The sequence below is a fragment of the Passer domesticus genome, chromosome 16 (genome assembly GCF_036417665.1).
Source record: "Passer domesticus isolate bPasDom1 chromosome 16, bPasDom1.hap1, whole genome shotgun sequence".
NCBI classification, from domain to species: domain Eukaryota; kingdom Metazoa; phylum Chordata; class Aves; order Passeriformes; family Passeridae; genus Passer; species Passer domesticus.
In genome coordinates, this window is record NC_087489.1 from 9,613,780 (window position 1) to 9,635,598 (window position 21,819).

Here is a 21,819-nt window from a genome sequence, read left to right on the forward strand (position 1 = left end):
CATCCCGGCGTTGGCGGCAGCCCCCGCCCCGCCAGCCCGCCCAGCCTGCGGGACGGCAGCGCCGCCGGAGCGTTGCCCTTTTAAGCTGTGGCCCCGCTCGCCTCCTCCCCGGCTCCCGGAGGGGCTCCGGCAGCCGGCACCGAGCGAGCGGCACCGAGCGACCTCCGGAGCGAGCGCAGCCCCAGCGCGGCGGGGCCGCGGCCACCGGGCTGCCCCTGCCCTGCCCCCGCTGCTCGGGGACCATGGGATGCTGCACCGGCCGCTGCACCCTCATCTTCCTCTGCACTTTGCAGCTGGTGAGTGGAGGCGCTCGGCGTCGGGGGGAGCCGCGGGTCCGGCTCGCCGGGACGGGGCCGCGAACAAAAGCGCCTCGGTGCCCGCTGCCCCGGCAGGGCTGCGCTCCTCCGCAACTTGGGCTCGGAGCAGCGAGGTGGAGGGATGTGGGCTGCGCTGCGGGGAGATTTACCCGTGCTTAGAACTCAAAAAAAACAAAAAAAGAAAAAAGCGGGGGCGGGGGATGTAGAGAGTAGTTTTCAATTAATAAGTTTGTGCTTATGAAATACAACTGAAAGAAGAAGAAAATTACTCTTTGAGAGGAGTCCCGGCTGCTCGGTGGCGATGTTGCAAACCAAACTTTCATACGTGCAGAAACCCACCGGTACCTTCAGCCTCTCTCGTGGAGGGGTCCACCTGCATCCCACCCTGGTCACCCGCATTCCATCCTGGTCACCCGCATCCCACCCTGCCGGGGTTTGTGCTGGCTCGGAAGGAATTATTTCAAACCTCCTCGGGATGAAGTGCTTAGATAGAATGTGCCTGTTATACGGATATATTTATGTAGGAATAAACTTCCCAGTGTGCGGAGAGTGCAGTTCCTGGTGGGAATGGGTCGGTCCTTGGCGGGTGCGGGTTCCTGGTCCTTATGACATCTGCATAGATGATAAACAAAGGTCTGGTTGTTCCCTGAGTGTCTGCGCATCCAGCCTGGGTCTGGAGGGTCCCCTTCTTGTCAATAGCTAATGGGCTCCAGGGCTCCTCCAGCCTTAAAAAGGAAATGACAGCATCTAGAATTTTAATTTCATTGCCGTGCCCCAAATTTGCTTTCTTTTGGAGCGTTAGCAGCACGCAGGAAAGGGCAGGCTTCCTGCGAAGTTCTTTTGAATAGTTTGCTGGTGCCAAGGATTGAGTTTAGTTAAAACTCTTTGTTTTGGAGTTTGGTGCTGTGAAAACGTTTCTTTTCCTGCAAAGAGTCAGGGAGCAGGCACAGGACTGAGGGTGGGAGAGGAAAACTGGGAACCTGCTAGTTTTGAAATTATACCCATCAGCCTAAAATTGAAAGGGAAGAGGGTGGGAATGAACCCCTGTGAACCCAGACTAGCACAATTGGAAGACGAATGTGGAGGATTTGACTCATCGTTAAACAAAATACAGAATTGATGGGGTTTTCTTGCACAAAAGCGTCTTGCACAGCATATTTATGAGTGAGTTGAATGGCTGGCGAGTGTATTTAGTCTCCTGGATTATTTCTTTTGATTTTTCACACGTGATGACACAAGAAAGAAGCTGCACCCTGTATTACATTAGAATTTGGTGTCTCAGCACTCACTGTCTCTTAAAACCATCACTATCTCATCCTGCTCTGAGCACACACTCGCACACTGGGGAAAAAAAAGGGAGGGAATGAGAAAAAGAAAAAGCCATGAACTGCTGGTGCTGTTCTGATTTCTGACAAGCGTGGGAGTTTTCTTGTATCCAAGATACGGGGACAAAGAACCCCCAGCATTTTATTTTCCTTAAGACCCTCCTCCTTGAAGAAAAGAATCAGTTTGGCTCATTCTTCAGCAAGTTTGGATGCCTCAAGCTGTAGCGATTTCCCATGGCACTTGCTGGGTGAATTGGTAGAGCTGGAAAAATGTGAACTATGGGTGAGGGAATTTCTGGAGCTGTGCTCCGGTGGGGGTGAGGTCAGGAGATCCTGGCCAGTTCCCAGCAAGAGCTTGGGTGAGGGTGAGATCCAGCGTGCTGCTTTGTTATTTGCTTTCTTATTTAATTGAGCAAACTTTGTCTGTAAATCATCCCATCACTTCCACATCCGCACGGCCAAGTGACGTGCAGGACTCACTGCTGCTAAAACAAAACACTGAAGCAATCAGGCCAAGTTCATCAATAAATTATAATGACGTGAACTTCCTTTGTTCATCTCGTGTCTCTGCTCAGCTTCATTTGATACTTTGAACCCTTCACAGCCCCCCCTGTTTCTTGCCAAGCTCTGGGTCTCCTACTGTCCAAGTCCCAGGGGTGAAATTCTGGCTCTTGTGTGGACGTTTTGCCTCTGAATTAAGTAGGGAGAGGATTTTGGTGCTGGGATCTCCCACTTCAGTTCTGCAGCACACCCCTGAGATCTGTTACATGTTCTCGTGTCTGTTCCTCAAAGCTTCACTGGGCTTTTTATATAAATGATGAATGGAAACATGAGCAACCCCCCAAACGAGTTGACTCAGGGATCTGAGTTGCAATGCTTCATATAGATTGTTTTATTATTAGGTGCAAGTCGTTGAGTGAGCGTGCGGGGAAGTGTTTGCACACTGCAGTCTAAATGTTTCCCTGGGAAAAAAAAAAAAAAAAAGCAGAAAACAAACAAATTCATCATTTGCAGTGTGTGCTCCCAAAGAAAAAAGTTTGTGCTCCAGCCGGAGAGCAGAACAACGTGTGAATTGAAGGAGCTGCTACACAAAGCGAATACCAACGAGCTCCTCAGCCCCCCACGGGCTGAGCCTCGTGGCACAGGGAGAGGAGGAGAGCGTTTGCATCTGTCTGAAGAAAATCAGGGCTGACTCCCCAGCGGTTTGCTAATCAAGGGGGGAGGGAAGGCTGTAGTTTGAATAAATAATTTGCCGTGCTCCAATTTTAGATTATTGTTGCCTTGAAGCAGCCACGTTAGGCTCGGTGCTTTGCTGAGCAGTGCTGCAGGGAAGCTGCAAGAAGGTTCTGGCTGTCCCTTCCTCTGTCCTGGTGTGCATCCCTGTCCTAATCCTTCCCTTTTTCCCAATCCAGCCCTACCTCCAGCAGCAGTTTGGGGAAAGTTGGCCCAGGTCAGGGCTATCCTGCAAAAAAGCTTCTCCTCGGCCATGGATGGCATGGAGAAGGACCATCAGAAAAGTGTTGGGGTGTTTTTCCAGGGTTTGTGATTCCCAGAGGGGTTGCCCTCTCTCCAGTCTCACTTTGCCCAAACACCTCTGCCATCCAGGAGCTGTTGTCACCTACAGCAAACCACCAGCCCTTCCTCATCCCTCCCAACCTTTGGGCAGACGCATATTAAGAAACAAGAGCAAAGTTTAAATGAGCCATAGGAAAAAAATCATGAGGTTCTCTGTCAGGAAGCCTGTGTAGTGGGTTAAGAAATGCCCCATGCAGGAATTAGAATTGAAAAAGGTTTGCCAAGGGCAGGATTTCCGAACCCGAGTGGAATGAGGCTGTCACACCCACCAGTGGGCTGGGTGGGTCCTGGTGGGGAGCCACAGACCAGGGCTGGGTCTCAGGCAGGGAGATATGAAATAATCATTGATTTGCTGCTTTCCTCTCGGCCAGTGTGAGATTGCACCCAGCTGGTGAATTTTCTGGAGCAGTAAGTGCCTGTGCACCGGAGGCACTATGTGAATTTATTTCCACTGAGCATGGAAAAATTCCCTGGCTCCCCATGCCCTGTCCCTATAAATCAAACAACTGTAGTTTCTTTACATTCTGTCCATGGATTGAGAGCTCAGATGCCAAGCAAAGCCTGGAGACAATTTTACAGATACATTATAAATCCCCCTAGAATAACAGCTTCTAATGGAAAAAGTGACTAATACTTCAAATGGGCACAGAACAAGGCGCCCTGGGACGGGACTGCACATCAAGACTAACCAAAAGTAACTATATACATTTATTTATTTATTTATTTATTTACTTATTTATTTATTTCCTCATGCTCTCTTTCTGTCTTGTTCCTTTCTTAGTGATTCCTTTTTAATCTCTTACAGAGAGGGTGACCAGTTCTGGAAGCTATTTGAAACCAGCACAGATCCTTCCCTAGCTGCTCTCTTGAAGTGGTTATATTGGTTTGATCGAGGAGTAAAATGATGCAGAGCATGTGAGAAGTGAGGTCAGAAGGGGAGCGTGGCAGACTGGCATTGGGATGCCATGGAAAGGCTGGATTTGGGCACAAACTAATTGTGAGTTAAAATAGTTGGAATAAAGGGATATTTTACAAGGGCATGTAGCGATAGGACAAAGGGGAATAGCTTTAAATTGAAAGAGAGTAGGTTTAGATTGGATTTTGGGAAGAAATTCTCCCCTGTGAGGGTAGTGAGCCCCTGAGAAGCTGTGGCTGCCCCATCCCTGGAAGTGTCCAAGGCCAGGTTGGATGAAGCTTGGAACAGCCTGGGACAGTGGAAGGTGTCCCTGCCATGGCAGGGGGTTGGAATGAGATGAGCTTTAGGGTCCCTTCCAGCCCAAACCTGGATTCTGTGACCCCAATTGTCTGACTCGATCCCTCAGCACACGAGGGCTGCAAAGGGGAGGGTGGCACAGCACGTCCCTCTCCAGGGTGAGGAGGAGACAGGATTGCAGTGTCTGGGGGCTGTAGAAATTACTGGCCTGGCTTTCTCCTCTCCACCCCAGGGGTTATTTGGGCTGGAGGTTGGCAGGGGAGAGCAGGACTTGTCTCTCCCCTCCTCTGCAGCTGCCTCAGGAGCCAGGGCAGAGTCGGGCTGCCCTGAGGGAGCTGTGAGCCTGCACAGCTGCCATGTGGCTGAGCACAAAGCCTTGGGGGGAAGAGCAGGTGCAAGGGGAAGCACAGCATCCCTTGGCTCATCACGCTGCTCAGGACCCCTCCAAAATTACCTTGTGCTGTCCCCAGCTGTTTATCTTCTCCATGGCTTGTGCTTAAATCCTAACCCCTCCAGGGAAAGGGCCATCTTCGATGGATGTGACAGCACCCAGCTCTGTGATGGCTCAAACCTATCCTGAAGTCCTTGAACAATATTCCAGGCTAAATAATAACGTAAGACTAAAGACTGTGTTTGACAGATGCTGTCTTCTCCGTGTCTGTTCCAGACAAAGGAAAATTAAAGCTGTGCCAATAATAGAGCTCGTCAGCATTTTCCACTAAAGCTGACTTTCAGTAGAAACCTGGGGATTTGACTAAATGAATATTTTCATGAGAAGTATCTGCTTTCCATAGACAATCCTGACTTTTTCTCCCAAGTTTTGGCCAGAATATTTTGGCGAAAAGTCAAAAATGTGCTGGCAAATGTTTGCTGTGCTGGCAAACATTTTTAAGTTTGGAGTGGTGGAGCTTTTCTTACAAAAAGTTGAATTTTTGCATGAGATTTTTCTTTTCTTCCCCTGTTTCTCCTGAGCAGCTGGAGTCAGTACACTGCAGCACAAGGGAAGAACAAGGGAGGAGCAGTTTGGGGTCTGTGTTTCAGACGTGCCCAGGTCTCCTGGCTCCCCACATCCTCCTTCCTATGGTGGTGCTGGAGATTGCAGATGACTCACAGGAACTGTGTCCTCTAACCAAACCCGCTCAGACCAGGAATGAAATTTGGCCAAAGCCAAGCCAAAAAAGCAGCTGAGGGCAGGGTGGTGCTGAAGTCAACTCTCCTTGGAGAACTGGGGTTTTACTTTGGCTGACACAGTGTCTTTGTTGACCACTCTGCTTTTCCCCGGTCACTCTCTGCTCCTTTGGCTTCCCCTTTTCCTCTCAGTAGAAGAAGAGAAGGATCTGGTTTTCCCTGATGGGGACCCTCTCCCTCTGGCTGGTGTGGGGTTAAGGGAGCTGACGTTGCTCCATTGTGTGCTAATAATATATGGAAACTCAGATCGTTTTGGCTGGGGTGCAAAGTGGAGCTCTTCCAAAAATCCGCTCCAGGGGCCCTCAAGTATGAACTCTTGGAGAACAAACTGGATAACAAAGGCCAGATTGTGATCTCTTTTCCTCCAGGAAAACCCAGGACTAGCCCATTGCTTTTTGAGTGCTTAAGAAAATGCATATTATCCAGTGAGCAGCAAGTGCCCCAGCTGTAGCGTTGCCTCTCCCATTAACAAAACGTTGGCTCTGAGGTTAGTAGAACTGAACCTTTCTTTCTTGTGAAAACACCCCCCAAAAGCAGGGATAATTTGTGATTTAATGTCCCCTTTGTCCCCGCTCCTCCTGCAGTAGATGTGATGAGCACACCCAACTGCACAGGTTGTGTTTCTGTGTTTCAGTCTGGTAGAAAGAGAGTTTTTAACCAAGTGGAAACTTTTGTCTCAAAAGCAGCACATTCTTCACCCCTTCCCTGTCTAAAGAACACGAGGAGGGAAAAAATGACATTTCTGGACAAAAAAGGAAGAAAATACCCTGCCATTTAGCAATGTCTGCTGAAAATGATGGGGGTGTTTATTGTGCCAAACCCCAAATATTTTGAACTTTTACAGAAACTTGAAAACACTTCTGAAAACAGCTGAAAAGTCTCCCCAAAAAAGAATTAGGTTCGTTGTTGTTTTGTTTTTTGTTTTTTTTTTTTTCATTGGGGTTGTGCACCCTGGATCTTCTCACCTTTAGATATCTCTGACATCATCATGTCTCCCCCAAACCCAGCTCCTGGTGGGGTTTAAGGAGAAAAGTCCTCAAAGGGAAAGCAGAGGTTTGGGTGTTGCTCAGGGTGGTGCTTTGCTGCAGTGACTCATCTGCTCACAGTGGTTTGGGGTATTTTTGTTGCAGAAGGAAACTCAATGAATAAACGCCCTGTGGAAATTGGAATCTGAGCTATTTTGTAATCATTCCAGAGTCATAATATTACCTTAAAGTTCATGAGATTTCAGACTAAGAATAAACAACTTCTGCTTCTTTTGCTTATTGATCTTTGTTAAGAGTCAGCATCTTATTTCATCTTCTCGTCAGGGATAATAGTAGGGATTACAAAAGTATGGATTAACAGGAGTAAAAAGTCAAGAATCAGTAGTAGTAAAGTAATAATGGGAGAGTAGGTGGTAATAACAGGGAGGAGAAGAACTGAAATGATTGAAGTGTCTGGCAGAAATCTCTGAGATGATGTTTCAGCAGAGTTGCTGCTTCTCAGCAGTGTGTCAGAATTGTGTCTCACCTTGAGCACAGAAAAGTCAATGGTGGTGTTGCTCTGGCTCCTCCTGCCTCAGCCAAGCCCTGGCTCCACATCTGAGAGTCCTTGTGAAGAACAGAAGTTTCATTTTGCTCTGTGTTCTGAGGCTTCACAGACTGTGGAGGAGAGAGCAGCAGATCTCTGCTGGGGCAAGATCAATATCTCCTCCCTTGACTTTGCTGTAGCTCATTAACATCAAATGTCTTTTCCAAGGGGTGCTTTTTGGTTTCTTTTCCACAAGGACTTAATTGCCATTTTCCTGGTGTCTGTGGCTCATTCTTAGCACAGCTGCTTTTCTGTCAGAACACTGAACACAAATGTGTCCAGTTGTCCCTGTTGTTTATCAGAGAAGTGCACGTCCCAGATTTTCTCTCAAAGCTGAGAATTCATGGACATTGGGAGTGCAGCTTTTCTGATCCCCTCTCCTCCATCAGGTGCTGCTTGGGTGATTCCAGGTTTAGTAATTGAGATGTCAGATTCCCTGACACCTTTGGGCTGAAAGGATGATGGTGTGGAAGCAGTGACCTCAGCTGCCATCTGCCTGGGCCTAATGAAAATATACTGTGGGAATTGAGGCAACAGCTTGTCTTCATCACCTGCTCAAGGCGGGCAGACGTCAGGACTTGCTGTGCCAGCTTTCTTTGCCACCTCTCAGCTCCTGGCCAGCCCTGCAGGCAGCTTCCCACCTGCTCTCCGGCTCTCTCTGGCCAGCAAAATATCTGCTTTCTTCTCTCTTTCTTTTTTTTTTACCCTCCATTTTTTTCCTCAAGTGCTCAAAACTCAAGAAAACCAGGATCTTCACCGTGTTCTTTTGAACCAGTGGAGCAAGCACACAGATGTGCCCAGTCCTGATGTTCAGGGCTGTGGGAGCAGAGGTTGCCCCCTGTTTCAGCAGCAGAGCCATCCCAGTGCCCAGGTGGGGTGGGAGGGCTGGGTGTGCTATGCTCTGTCATTGTGCCACCCCTGTGACCTGGGACATCACTGACCTGAGTCAGAATGGCACAGGGCATTATGATTCTGTCCTTCCTTGGTGAGCACTTGGCCAACTGGTCACCTGGGCTAAGAGGAAAGAACAAGCATGGAACAGTACTGAGGATAGTTCTGTCCCATTTCTCCTGGTGTCCTAAAACCTTACAAGAAATGGATTCAGGTGCTCAGATGAATACACAGTTACAGCAAATATACAAAACCTGGGAAGATGCCTCCTGTGACACCTCTCAGGGGACCAGGGGTTTGTCTTGTGTCTGTGGTGACCCTCACAACAGCCTTGGACCCATTAAAGCATTTGGTGCTGATTTATATTTTCTAAGTGCTGTTCCCTGGGGGTAGTTCATCTGTGGGCACCATTTCATCTGAACAGGAAGGTGAGGTAGAGGACATTAAGGAAGGGGATGGAGCATTTTATTACCCACATACAACTTATAAAATATTGAGTGTAGCCTTGCATGGCGTGCTCTGAGTGCTGTGGTCATCCATCATGGATAAACAGGCTCCCCACAATTAACAGTTTGTCACTGTCTATCTTCAGCTCCACCTGAACATTACCTCTGTAGTAACCAGAGCTCAATCTCACTACCAGCATGGTTGGCCTACTTGGAAATAAGGAGGAATCATAAGTCCTGGCCTTACTCAGGTTTGTTCATGTTGAGGAAGTTTGGATGTTGTAAAAGTACTACAAAATAATTGTCCTACATGTTAGAAACTTCTTTGAGTTGAGAACACTGGGTTCTACTCTAAGGTCTCGAAACAAACTTCTTCCCTACCTGAAGCTCAGTAGATGGATGGTGTGTTTGTGGAGGGAATGTGGCTGTCTCTTTGCTTAATATTACTGCTATGGTCCAGATACTTGGGAGAGTGTAACTCCATGCTGTGGGGCTTGGGAGCAACCTTTCCTTCTTTGAGAGATGCTGAATTGTTGATACTCTTTGAGAACTCCCACTTTGGTGGAAGCACCACATCTGAATGCTCCTTGAACCAGGATATATTCATGGGCACTTAAAAAAAACCAAACAACAAACAAATGTTTTCTGCTTCTCTGAGAAGGGATTACTGAGTGAAGCTGGCTAGAGGAAAATCTCCTCTTGAATCAAAGACCCACCTCAGCAGGACAAGAACGAGCTGGCCTGGCCTGTCTTGGACATTCATTTAAGGCCATTCATTTCAGGAGACCTTGGAAGTGACACAGCCCACAGATAAGAGGTTGCCAGCTCACAGAGATAGGACCAGGCCCATGGGCTGTTGAACCTCGTGGAGAATGACCAAGACCTGAGTCCTGCGTCTTGGGCAGATTCCCAGAACAAAAAAGACCTCAGAGGTTCTGGGCCCAGCACTGCTGTTAAACTTCAGCACAAAACACCTCCCACAGCCGATCCCTGAGGATGGTGGAGGGAACATCCAGATCTCTGGCCAGATTTGGGGACTGTGCATTTAGATAACTTGCATGGATATCCAAACTACTGATTGCTCAGCCAGCACAAAGCCAGTTCCCAATTCCCCGCGGCTGCTGGTAATCTGTTAGCAGATTCCATGTGGGAGATGGGGACGGGCTCTGCCAGGCCGCTGGCACCCCTGGCTCCTCTGTGGTATCATTGTGGGAAAGGCAATACACCTGCTTATACTGTGGATGTACAGAATTAGGGGAGAAATCTGATTATCCTAATTACTCAGAAATGCTAAATATGTGCAGAATACCGTTTGGCTAATTAGCCTGGGAGATTGCTGGCTGTTCAGCAGGGAGCAGAGCTGGTGCTGGGAGAAGTGTGATGGGAGTTCACAGGCTGTTTTGTGCCCTTTGCTGCCTGAGCATGTGGAGAAAAGTGAGCTTGGAGATGTGATTGCCAACCTTAAAACAAATTAAAAGCTGGGAAAATGCAATTTTTTTTTTTCAGATGTCTGACACTTTTTAGGATTGTGGGTCTCCAAGTTTCCCATCTCATTATTTTGAGCAGAGACATCCAAGGGAAGGAAGAATTTGCCTTACTGCAAACAGCTGATGAGAGCCCCTGCACAGCACCTTCTCAGAGGGATCTGCTCTACTCCTTGTCCTGCCTTGTTCTGACACAGGCACGGCCTCAAATGTTCCTGAAGCCTGAGGAGACCATGATGTAATTGGTTCTCTGAATGGTGCTGCTTTGTTTGCATTTAATAGGCTCATCTGCACCACTGAGGGGGTCTTATGGCCCCAAATCTGCCCTGAGGGGATCTTGTGGCTCCAAATCTGGCCTGCCTTTCCCAGAGGCACAGAGCAAGTCAGGCAGATGCTAAGCAGGATGGAGGGTGGTTCATGCTTAGGTCCCAAGGCATTAATCCCCCCATATCCAAATCCAGAGAACCAGGCTGGCTCTTCCAGCTGCATGCTGGACACAGATCCACCAAGGAAACTCTGAGGCTGCTTGGGAGGGCTGCAGGGAGGCTGGGACAGGTGATGTGCACAGCTTGGTGTGTCCTACACTGCTCTGCCATCAGGCCACGGCCAAACCCAGATCTTCCTGGTGTAATCAGTGCCCAAAATTCACATCCATCCATCTCTCCTTGTAGCTGTGCTTCCCCATATCTTTAAGTAACCCTGCCTGGATTTTACTGCTGACCTAGCAGAGATGAATATCCACCTCAAGCGTTTCTGGAAAGGTTCCCCCTCCTGCTCCTGCAAGCTCGGGGTCAGTCCTGTGGTCAGTCCAACACAGCATTAGCTGGGCACTTCACTGGGAGAAGCTGCAAAAGATTTGGGCCTCCAGGGCTGCCACTGAGACAGCTTAAAGCTGAGTTGTGTGACAGTGAGAAAGAATAGATAGGGTGATAGAAAAACTCTGCCATGGCTTCAGACAATAAAGACTGTGTCTCCCTTGTGATGAATAATGGCTCTTTGTTTTATTCCTTAGATGACAGGGCTGTTAGAGCTGCTGAGAACTATCCCAGTGCTAAATGTATGGGTGTGCAATGAAGGCTCTGCAATCCATGAACTGAGACTGAATGGATACTTGAGTGAATCATTTCGAGTACGATGAATTTCTGGAGCAGCTCACAGTGACAGGAGGTGGCAGGGCAGTATCCTGTAGGATGCTTTCCTTGCATGAGACGTAGCCCAGGTTTCATGGCTGCCAGCTTTTTTTCCTCATGAAGCCTCCCTTGGCCATGTAAAGTTCCTCATTCTCAGTTTTGGCCCTTAACCTCTAAACAAAGGCATTTCAGATGGAGCTGGGGTTTGGTGCTGAGACACTGTCCAGATTCTCTGTGAGAAATCCCAGAATCCCAATCCTGGCACACTCAATGGGGATGAAGCAGTAAACCTACAGACCAAGGCTGAGAGCTCATGAGAACCCATGAGAAATTGGGTTCTGCTACAATAAGGAGGAAATGCTGCACCTTCCTGCTGCAGTGTCACCAGGCTGGAGGAAGAGGTGATGCACAGGTGCACAGGTGGTGTTGTCACTGTCTGGAGTCACCTCTGAGTCCTGCCAGATTAAACCTCCTTGAAATTACTTAATGTAGCAGCAAGGATTTGAATTTCCATAATGTGGATTAGCACTTTTCTATTTTAGCTAATCCTTGCAGCCAGACCCACAAGCAAGAAGATCAGAGGACTTGGGGTAAAAAATGGCCAGAAAGTTTGGAGTAGGAGCAAACCAAAGATGCCATTGTTCCAGGGATGAGGAATCATCTCACACCTCCAGGCAGATGGGGATGAAGCTTTGGTGTCACAAGCTAATAGAGGACAAGTGTTTGTCCCTTTCCATGGCTGAAGGAGGCACAAGAGTCTGTGGGGGCCCCATGGGTGAGCTGCTGGTTGGGACTCAGCCCCTGCAGGGTCACCAAACTCTTGCCCTGTGGGGACAGGATCACAAAGATTTGCTGCCAGTGAACTTTGTTCTCCAGAGCTGCCAGAATCTATTGACCAGCCTCTGTTTCCAAAAGGAGGGGAAAGTGGAAAAAGAGAAGGAAAAGAGAAATTCAGCTTTGCTGTTGAATAAATCATGAGCCATTGAGGAGCTGTGAGTGTGCAGCAGGGGAGGGGCAGGGGCAGCACCGAAATAAGGGGACAAAAATGTCATGCAAAAAATGAAGCACAGGAGGGGCCTGGCCATTGTGTGGCACTCCTGGAAACTTGGAGAGTTGGTTGGTGGGAGGCCAAAAGATGTGTACAATGAAAGAGAGACACTCGAGTGGGCTGAAAATGCAAACAAATTGGGTAGCACAACGGAGGAGATAAATTATGCTCATAAAATAAACAATGGCTGAGTGACACTGGATAAGCAGTTACATATAATAACACCACTGTTTGTCCCAACCACCCTAATTGGGAGGCTGGGCAGCATCCGATGAAAACTCTGCGTTGCACATTTTCCCCTTCTAATGAGGAAGATTTTCCCTCCCCCCTGGAAGCCTCCTCCCCCCAGTCCCATTTAGCAGCAAACTGAAAGGCCTGGTTTCATTCCACTTTCCCACAGCAAACTCATCCTGGCAGGAACTGCATTAAGGAGGACAAATAGAAAATGATAATAAATTGAGGACTTGCTCTTATTTCACCTTGTGACAAATCTATCCAGTGGGTGACTCAGGGAGGGTGATAAGAGCATGGACTGGGCTGCTGCTTTCCCTTTGGTGCTTGGTCATGTGGAAAATAACCCCATTCTAGCCCTCACTCAAAAGGGCTTTCCTTTAAAAATAATGCTTTTTAAAAGGCTCTGAATCCCTATTTACCCTGTTGGGGAGCCAGCAGCTCGCCTCCATCAAAGTGAACGTCACGGCTCCCATTTCATCATCCACTTGGGCTGAGGGGAAAAACAAAGGGCATCCAGCACCAAAAGTGAGGTGGTCAGTGCTGTCAGTGCCAGTGGGAGAATTTGGTAAACCTTAGAGGGTTTTCAGCGTGATTCTGTATTGCTGATAAATCCCTGATGGGAATCTTTGGTTTTGCTTAGCTCCTCTCAAGTACAGCAGGAAACACAGCGGTGCAGGGGACAGTGGGCATGAGAAAACCACAGTGACTTCCCCCACAGCCCTCTCACGCTGTGAATCCCAGAAAATCCACCCTGGAGCCCTGATTCCCAGCACTCAGACTATATTTTGCAGCAGAGCTGTGCTCTCACCCCTCCATGACTGCCCAGAGCAGATTGCAATTCCCAAACTGCTCCATCACCCGTGTCAGAGGGAGGCACATCTTCAGCCTCAAATCGTGCCTAAACTTTTTTGCCAGCTCCCTCTTTAGGTATTTACTTGATTAATCTGCTTGAGCACTTTGTGTGTCTGTGTTTTCTTGCTTTTATTTGAGGAAAATAGAGCTGGGGTTCTGCTCTGCAGCCTGCAGTGCTCGTGGGGAGGTGCAGCTGAGGAAGAAGCTCAGGAGGTGCCCAGCCTTCCTCACCTCTGAGGGACCACGCTGGTGCCAGCTCAGAACTCATCTTTGATCACATAAAATTGGCTCTGCCTCGTGAAATGGCTGGAAAACTGGAATATATGGAATATGCCCTAGTTGGCATGCCTCAAAGGAGGCAAGGAAAGCCAGGGTTTTTTACCTGTAATTGCTAAGGTAACGAATCAATTGCTTAAGTAGGACTGATTTTCTTCCAGAGAAGCAATCAGATGATGAAAATCAATAGTGATTGATTCATTTTCTATCCACTTCTGAGAGGGAAGTTCTTTGTGGGGATTGTGGTTATTGGAAAATTCCTTCGACATCCCGAAAGCCTCTGACAGTCCCTGTTTTGAACAAAATCGTTGTTTTCCTGTTTGTTCCAATTTAAAACTCTTCCTGTCAGAAGCATTTTACTGGAACCAGAAGCTGAACTGCTAAATGTTTTTCTTGTCCAAAATACTATTTTCTTCCCAGTTCTTTTTTCATTTCTTGCTCTGATGACAGGCCTGGAAATTTGCTGGTACATTCATTAGGGGAGAGTTGGTCAGTATTTCTTCAGTGATACCTATTTTTCAGCTGAAAAAATGGGTACATGTTTTTTCCACTATAATTTTTCATTTTGCCCTTTTTTAAACAAATATAAACACATTTTTGTGTTTTGGTTGGGTTTTTTTTTTTTTGGGCAAAGCACAAACATCAGTGTTACTGGTGATGATTAAAACCCAGCTGTCACAGTGTGGGTCACTTTATATGATGATAGTGTGGATGAAATGCAAACAAACCACTTGGCCTGTTTGCAGCCAAACTCCTAAAATATCTCCAGCTTCTCATCAGGGGGATGCAGGCATGGGAACAGGGGGAGTTCACCTCTCTGTGCTGAGAATGTGACAGTGAAGGGAAAGGTGAGAGGTTAGGGTTGGTGTTGCTGTCATTATGGGAAGTTCTCAAGCCATCTCTTTTTGCCACCGTGGGCAGGTACGTGTCCAAAAAACCACAATGGCAGTGAAGATGCTGTTAGTGCTGAGGCAGAATTATGGGTGTAGAATATCACAAAACCTTTTTGCAAGTCTTCAGCAATCCTCTGTGTAAAATGTGCTTGTTATTCCTAATTTCACTGCATGGATGGGAAGACAGAGTCCCCAGCTGTGCTGGAGGGCTTTGGTGGAAGGAGCAGGAGCAGGAGCTGCTGCCCATGGTGTTACAGGGGGCAAAAAGCTTCATAAGGAGCTGCTGGTAGGTGGAAAGGGAAAGCTGCAAAATAATGGGAATTGCATTCCTTTGGCTTCATGGTGTCTCTTCCTAACACCCCCAAATTGACAGCTAGGTGCTAAGAACACTTCTCTGCGTCGTGGTGAGGTGAGAAAGCCTTGCTCTATGAAGAAAGGGTCCATTTGTACAGTAATTGCCATGGAAGTCTCTGTGTGACTGTGCTGTGTCCCCTCCTGCTTCAGGCTGATCAGGATGAGCTTTCCTTGGAGGAGCAAAGCTGCAGCAAGACGGTGGCAGATCCCAATTTCCTAGATTATTAATAATAACAATATCATTTTCTCGCTCTCCCCTATTTCTCACCCACCCTGTGCTTCCCTTTTAATGAATTCTCCTCTCCTGCTGTAGACTCTGCAGTGACACCAGCCTGATTTGTAATGTAAATAGGCAGCCCAGTGTAAAGGCGACCTGCAAGAGCACCGCAGGGCTCTAATTATAATTTTCATTAAATTCCTTCTGTTTACGAATATCCAAGCAATCTGGCATTGCAGCAGAAGCAAGAGGAAATTAAAGCAAAGCTACCACTTAGCTCCAGTGTCAGGGAGCAGGGCCCAGCTGTCGAGCAGAAACTGAAGCAAAGCTCCTCCAGACAAAGTTTTGAAGTTATTTCAGCTTTGGCATCTTTCCTCTCCCGAGCTTTACCCCATTTGCAGGGCTTGCGTGTTTTTCCTCCAGAAGATCTGGCTGGTGCAAGTGTTCCACACGTGATCCATTTGTGACCTAATTAAGGGGATCAGCTGCTGGGGCTCCCCGTGCCATGTGCAGGAAGGAGCTGAGCTGGGGGAGCAGGGTGGGAGCTGTGGGTGCAGGGAGGGGACAGAGCAGGGACCTTGGGCTCACAAGGGTTCCTACAAAAGTCCAGCAGCACAGGGACCATTCTCCCCATGTGCTGGGAGCATCCTGAGGGCTGCTGTGACACAGAGCTGTGCAGAGAGTGGGTCTTTGCTGGCTGTGCTCCGTGGCCACCAAAATACTGTCACCCTCACCTTCTGCTGGATGAGAAAAAAGGGCTTCAGGCGCCTTTCTGCAGGTGTTTGCCTTCTGCAGGTGTTTTGCCTTTTTGTCACTCAGGCCACAGCTGACCTTTCCTGAAGAGGAGGTGCTGCAGGTGCCAGCCATGAATTGGACTGGCAGGGGACACCAGTGGACGTTTCTGTTCAGAAAGCCAAAAGCAGGGGCTGGTCTCAGTGTCACAGTGAGTCTTTAGTCTCAGGCTGTGTGTGGACAGGGCAGAGGGAAAACTGAGCTAGGCTTTTTGAGCCTGAAGCAAGAGTTACTGCTCCCCTGGGGAAGCTGCCAGTGGTGTATTTACAGCCACAATTCTGCTTTGGGGTAAACAGCAGCGAAATAAAATTGCAGTTTGCAGTAAGTGCCTATAAAATAGCAAAGAGAGAGAGAATTTTTTCCTAAACTGGGTGAGTCCAACTGGTGTCTCATGGGCTTTATACACACTGAGAGTTTTGGTCAGACCCCTGAATAATTTAAACTCTTTCTAGTACACTTGAGAGTTTGTGGGATCTCTGAGCTCTTCACACTCTGCTGCTCCCACACCCAGGAGACTCAGAGGGCTGCATCAGGAGAACACAGGCTGGGCAGGGCTGCCCCAACAGCGTTTCAGGGCAGCCTTGTGCCTTCTGTGGCAGCCCTGTTGATGGTTTCCCTTCTCTGTTAGCTAAGCAGATGATGCCTAGGATAGCAGGTCAAAAGGATATAGGTTCTATTCCCTAGACACAACAACCCCTTGGCTAATTTTCAAGTATTTTCACTTTTTTCCCTGCATCCCTTTCATGGAAACAAGCCTAAACTTCAGATTGGCTGAGCAGAGGCGGGGATCACACAATAAAAAGCCCTGTTGGTAGGGAATAAATCTCTCTATTAGAAAATTAAATTCCTGCTGATCTCCAGCACTGCTCTGCCTCACAGCCTTTGGAGTGTTTAGATGGGTTCATAACTGCTAGCAGATCTCCAGAGGGAAATGGCTGCTGAGTTAATGGCACACATTTAATATATATTATTTCATGCAACAGGGAAATTTGTGCTCCTGGTGGGAGAGGTTTCCCCCGGAGCTGAAGCTGTCAGCCACACCAGGATGCTGTTCAGGGGAGCAGCTGGGATGTTTGCCCAGGATCAGCAGCATCAGGTGGGATAAGATAGCTTAGAAAGTTTTCAACAGGTGAGGGAAAGCCAGGAGTGTGGAGCCTGAGCATCTGGGTGATAAAAATATCAGTCACTTGTTGAAGAAACTCACTGGGGTTTATGTCTGTTGCAAATGCAGTCACATCCCCTTCACCCCAGTGCCTCCTCTGTCCCAGAGCTGGAGACTCAAAGCTGAGCCATGAAACTGAGGAAGAGCACTGGAGGGGCTTAGGGGAGAACATTGTGGGCACAACAGATGAATTTAATTATGTTTGGGCAACTTAGCTTGGAGTGTTGACGTAGGTTGCAAATAAAACAAGTTTGTCATTCCTGCCAGGATGCTTTTCTGCCTGGATCACAAAGGCACCTGCTTGTTAATTTAGCCTGATTGCTGCTCTCAGCAATCAGCAATCACAGCAGAGCTGAGGTGCCCCAGGAGACACAGGCAGGAGCACAGGGAGCACAGCTCCAGTGCTGCCTGCACCCCTGGGCTCAGAGCCCCGAGGGGAGATGGGATCCATAAAACCAAACAGGCCAGAGGCTGTCAGGGGTACAGAGCACAAACCTCATCAGGCATGTGACTGGCCCTGATTTGGGAGAAGTTTAGGCAGTCCAGAGCAATAATTTCCCTGAAGCATTCCTCCTAGGAAGCAGTCTTTTTCATAGGAGCTGGATTCTGAGCACCATTCAGAACCTCAGTTAATTCACTCTCTTGCTGACCACCCTGCTGAGAAGGCTGTGGATCAGGAGAGAGCACCTGTGGATGTGCCATGGGCTGTGGTGCCTTGTAGGAAAAGTACTGCCAGCTCCTGATGTTTTGCCAGTTCCATGGCACAATCCAGCACTTGGAGTGAAAAGGCTTAAGAGGTTTGCTTGGATGTGTGCCTCATATTGTTCCAGGGAAGGTTTAGAGTGGATATGAGGAACAATTTCTTCACCAAAATGGTTGTCAAGCAGTGGAACAGGCTGCCCAGGGCACTGTTGGTGTCACTATTCATGGGGGGATTTAAAAGATGTTCAAATGTGGCACCTGGGGCTTGGGTTAGTGCTGGGCTTGGCAGTGCTGAGGGAACTGTTGGACTCAATGATCTCAGAGGGCTTTTCCAGCCTAAAGGATCCCATGATTCTGTGGACTGTTGTCCATGGCCCGTGTCTTCAGCTGAGCAGATCTGGTGGTTTAAGATGCACTCAGGAAACCTCAGTCCCTCTGCAGCCAGAGCCTGAGCTCCAGACACAAGCAGCCTTCTGCACTGCTCAGTGCCAGTCTCATCCCTTCTGTTTAGCAGGACTGTGCCTTCCCTGGAATGCTAAGCAGCTTTTGGGCATGTGGGACTGAGTAATGACATCTCTTTGCAGCTCAGATGTTTCTGGGAGGCTTTGGCAGCAAAAGCTCAGGGCTCAAGGTCACAGCAGTGGCATTCCTGAGAGTGTCACTGCTCACACACAGAATGATGCTGGGAGGGGAGAACTCAGAGCTCAGAGGTGCCAGGCCAGGGGGAATGAGGAGGAGAGGGCTCAGCACTGGCATGGTTAACAGCAGCATGCTCCAGGCTTCAGCAGAGAAATTGTGATGAGCACAGGGAGGGTTTTCCACCTGCCCAGGCTCTGCACAGGATGGTTCTGGGCTGGGGGAAGTCCTGATCCTTGGATGTGGCACAAGGCAGCCTAAAAGTTGTGTTTGCTGGAGAGCTGCAGGGAGTGACCTGGTGTGGGACCATGCTGGGGACTTGCCCTGCTGCCCCGTGGGGCCCTTTGGCAGGGCCAGCACAGTCACCAGTTTTCCTCTGAAATATAAATGACCTCAGGGTATCAGCCCTGCTGCTGGAGGCCTCTCCAAGGTCTGTGTGAACAGAAGAGGTTTCAGAAGCTTCTGGGGAGAAAACAGACCAGAGGAGCAGAGAATGGGGCACATTGTACACAGTGACCAGAGTGACCAAAGCTGCCTGGGAGACCAAGTGACAAACAGAGACCTCCTGTGCAATTAGTCTCTTGACCTCTGTGGTGGGGAGAGGGATGCTGGGAAAGGAGCTGTGGATCACAAGGCCCCAAGGAAGGTTTCCTTGACAACACTTACTGAAGAAAAATGAGATTTCATGAATGCAGCGGGTGTGAGCACGTGAGAGGCTGACTTTGGGAGGGACAAGGACGTGGCACCTCGCAGAACCAGCCCCTCCATTTGGGGATGGGAAGTAATGGCTCACTGAGCTGCTTTTCCAGATAAACTTAATTAAAGAGCTATTGCAACCATTCATATTTATTTAGAAGTGCAGCCACTGTGGTAAAAGTAGACATTGTTTAATTGTTTTTCTACTCGCAGAATCTTCTCTACCTTGAATAAGCACTGGCACAGAAAGGATTTTTTTTTGCTCACTTCTGACAGTCTCAGCACACAGCAGCTTGGGTTTAGGATTCTTTAGTTCTAGCATTGTCCCAGCATTTACAAAGTCCAAGGAATTATACAGAAAGCTGTGTAGAATTAAACATTATATCATCATATTAATAATAATAAACAGCAGACAGGTCTTTTGTATTGCCAAACTTGACCATGTGGAAGAACCAAAAAAAAAAAAAGATATTTGTGTTGAAAACCTAAATAGATATACTTTTCAAATTATGCAATCTGAGACTTTTTAATTTCTTCCTGTTGTTTCAGGTAGCAGGATGTAAATTTCCATCATAGGAGTAATATCACTGAGACTTTGCCCTGAGCTCGAGCCATCACATCCCATGGCCAAAACACCTCAGGAAACCAGTGCAGGTTTTTCCTCAAGAAAAGGCCTTTTCCAGTGAAAGCTGCCATGGTGTTTGCACAGCAGACAAAGAAAGAGCATCTTAAAAAGCGAAGGCACTTGGCAGGAAATCAAAGCCTGGATCAGGGCAGTGGGATCAGCCAGGAGCCAGAACATCCCAGCAGCGCAGGGGGGACCCAGGGCTGCAGCTGAGGCTCTTGCTGGGTTCAGGCTGGAGAGAAAGGACACACAGGGGGTTAAGTGGCAAATTTAGTCCCAGCTGAAGCTGGAGGAGGAGCAAGAGCTGGAGCTGCTGTGTCCTCACAGCACTGAGACACAAGGAGTAGCAAAGGAGTTTTCAGGTTGTTTTCTTATAGGTCAAGTGGAAAATTGCCTGGGTTTCTGGGTAAAACATTTTTTCTTCTCTTTTTGTTGTTTTGTTTTGGGAGGGATTTGCAGCAGTAGAATCAGCCTTTCCTATTTGTTCCCTTTATTGACTATTTGGATATTTATTTCTAGCATTTCCTTTTGAAGCTTAACTTGGAAAGGTGAAAAGCAGGTTTCCTTACAGAAACAGATACAAATGGATGTGTGACTGTACCTGTTGTGGGGTTTTCTGAGCACCTTTCCTGTGTCTGGATGAGTCACATCAACATGTCTTGAGACTGATATATTTTCTTTTGTGTCCCAGTTGATTTCAGAAATGCAGTGAAAGACACAGATACAAACCAAATAAGATTAAAGGCTTTAAAAGCTTAATAAATTAAGAAGAGCAAATCTAGCTGATAACATGGCTTTGATAGTAGGCTATAAAGGACAGGGAGTTAAGGAATTACAGGTACCTGACTGTTCAGCAGCATCCCTTCCTCCTCAGCAGTATGGGGGCACAGGGGAACAGGTTGGACTCTCCAGCTTATCAGCAGGAGAGGAGCAACAGAAGACAAAGTTGAGGGGATAGAAAAGATTTGAGGGACTGGAATTTAAACAAGCATTCCCAGGCCATCCTGAACCAGCTCGGAGTGTCCTGCTGGCAGTGACACCTCCAGTGACATCTGTCCTGCCAGAGCCACTGGAATGGTTTGAACCCCCAGTGAGAAACTGTCCCATGATTTGAAATGTTTTCTAGGACTTTTTTTGCTGTTTTGCTGTGGGCACTCCTCCAGCTCAGGTACAGCTTCCCTCTCTGGAGAAGTTTTATGTGTGATGCCCCTGAGCATGTCCAGGGCTCTCTGTGCTGCCTGTGTGTGGGCTATGGGATGGGCTCCATGAGCTGCAGAACATCCCTCTGCCTCTCAGCTCTTCCCCAGCGGTATAAATGAGTGATGGCCCAAGAGACAGCTTTGGCTTGTGTCGTTTGCCTGGCTAACAATTGCTTCACGTGGTTATTTGCTACTCCAGTTTCACTCAGATCAGCAGAAATGGGGTTTATTTCAGGAGAGAAAATTCTGCCACAACTCTTCTGATTTTAGTGCTGCAATAAATCATTTAATTTAAAGAATGAAAGGTAAAAGTATACTATGGGTTAGAGAAGCAAAAGGAGCAGAAGGAATCCTGGTTTTAATAAGAACAGTCATAAAGAAGAAAAAGTTGTCCTCCCTGATGGAAAGGTCCTGTCAGCTTTGAGTGAGTTGAAACCTGTGCCACAATCTGTGACATTTCTCTTTACAACCAGCATCTCTGGAATATAATAGGCTTTCTCAATAGGACACTGTGAATCATTGTAAGGAACACCACAGCGAGGATATTGCTGTGCACAAACCTGGCAGCACAAGAGAAAGATGGCATTTCCCTGCTCAGCAAGGGGCACCCAGAGAGGGGACAGACAGATCAGGCAAACCCTGACCCTGCCATCTCTGAGCAGGACTGCAGGGAGCAGGGCTGAAGGACAATGTGACATTCTTCACGTGCCAACCCCAAATCAAGGCCAGCTCAGCCCCGGCATCAGCCCTGTTTGTCTGCAAATCTCAGCAGCATTTTGGGGTAAGCTGTGCACACAGACCTGCAGTGTAGCGAGTGAAATGGGTGTTTGGATTTATTTTCAGCAAATGTTTCCTTCATTATGGTAAGTTCCTGAGGGAACAGGGGGAAGCTCAGGATAACTTCAGGCTGCATTTCCAATGGCTGGATTGCAGCACAGACTCACTCCCTGGCTGTCACTAAAACAGTGTTGGAGTTTCATCAGTAGCATTTG

The 21,819-nt window shown here is 48.0% G+C and overlaps 1 protein-coding gene and 1 long non-coding RNA gene across 7 annotated transcripts in view; both read left to right on the forward strand.

Moving 5' to 3' along the window:
- Positions 1 to 21,819, forward strand: part of NKAIN4 (sodium/potassium transporting ATPase interacting 4) — a 50,596-nt gene continuing 28,777 nt past the window's right edge. The window contains exon 1 of one of the 4 annotated variants that reach the window (XM_064391320.1): positions 1 to 296. In XM_064391320.1, coding sequence (XP_064247390.1) covers positions 243 to 296 — 54 coding nt within the window. In that variant the 5' untranslated portion in view covers positions 1 to 242. The remainder of the gene's footprint in view (positions 297 to 21,819) is intronic. The other 3 variants (XM_064391322.1, XR_010348348.1, XM_064391321.1) reach the window with 3 other exon arrangements.
- LOC135282048 (uncharacterized) lies at positions 5,733 to 10,998 on the forward strand. Of its 3 annotated transcripts, none has more exons than XR_010348395.1 (3): positions 5,733 to 6,105; positions 8,674 to 8,778; positions 10,034 to 10,998. It is a non-coding gene; the product is annotated as an uncharacterized LOC135282048 (long non-coding RNA). The 3 variants fall into 3 exon arrangements; XR_010348394.1 differs by lacking the exon at positions 5,733 to 6,105 and adding an exon at positions 8,124 to 8,509; XR_010348393.1 differs by lacking the exon at positions 5,733 to 6,105 and adding an exon at positions 8,124 to 8,295.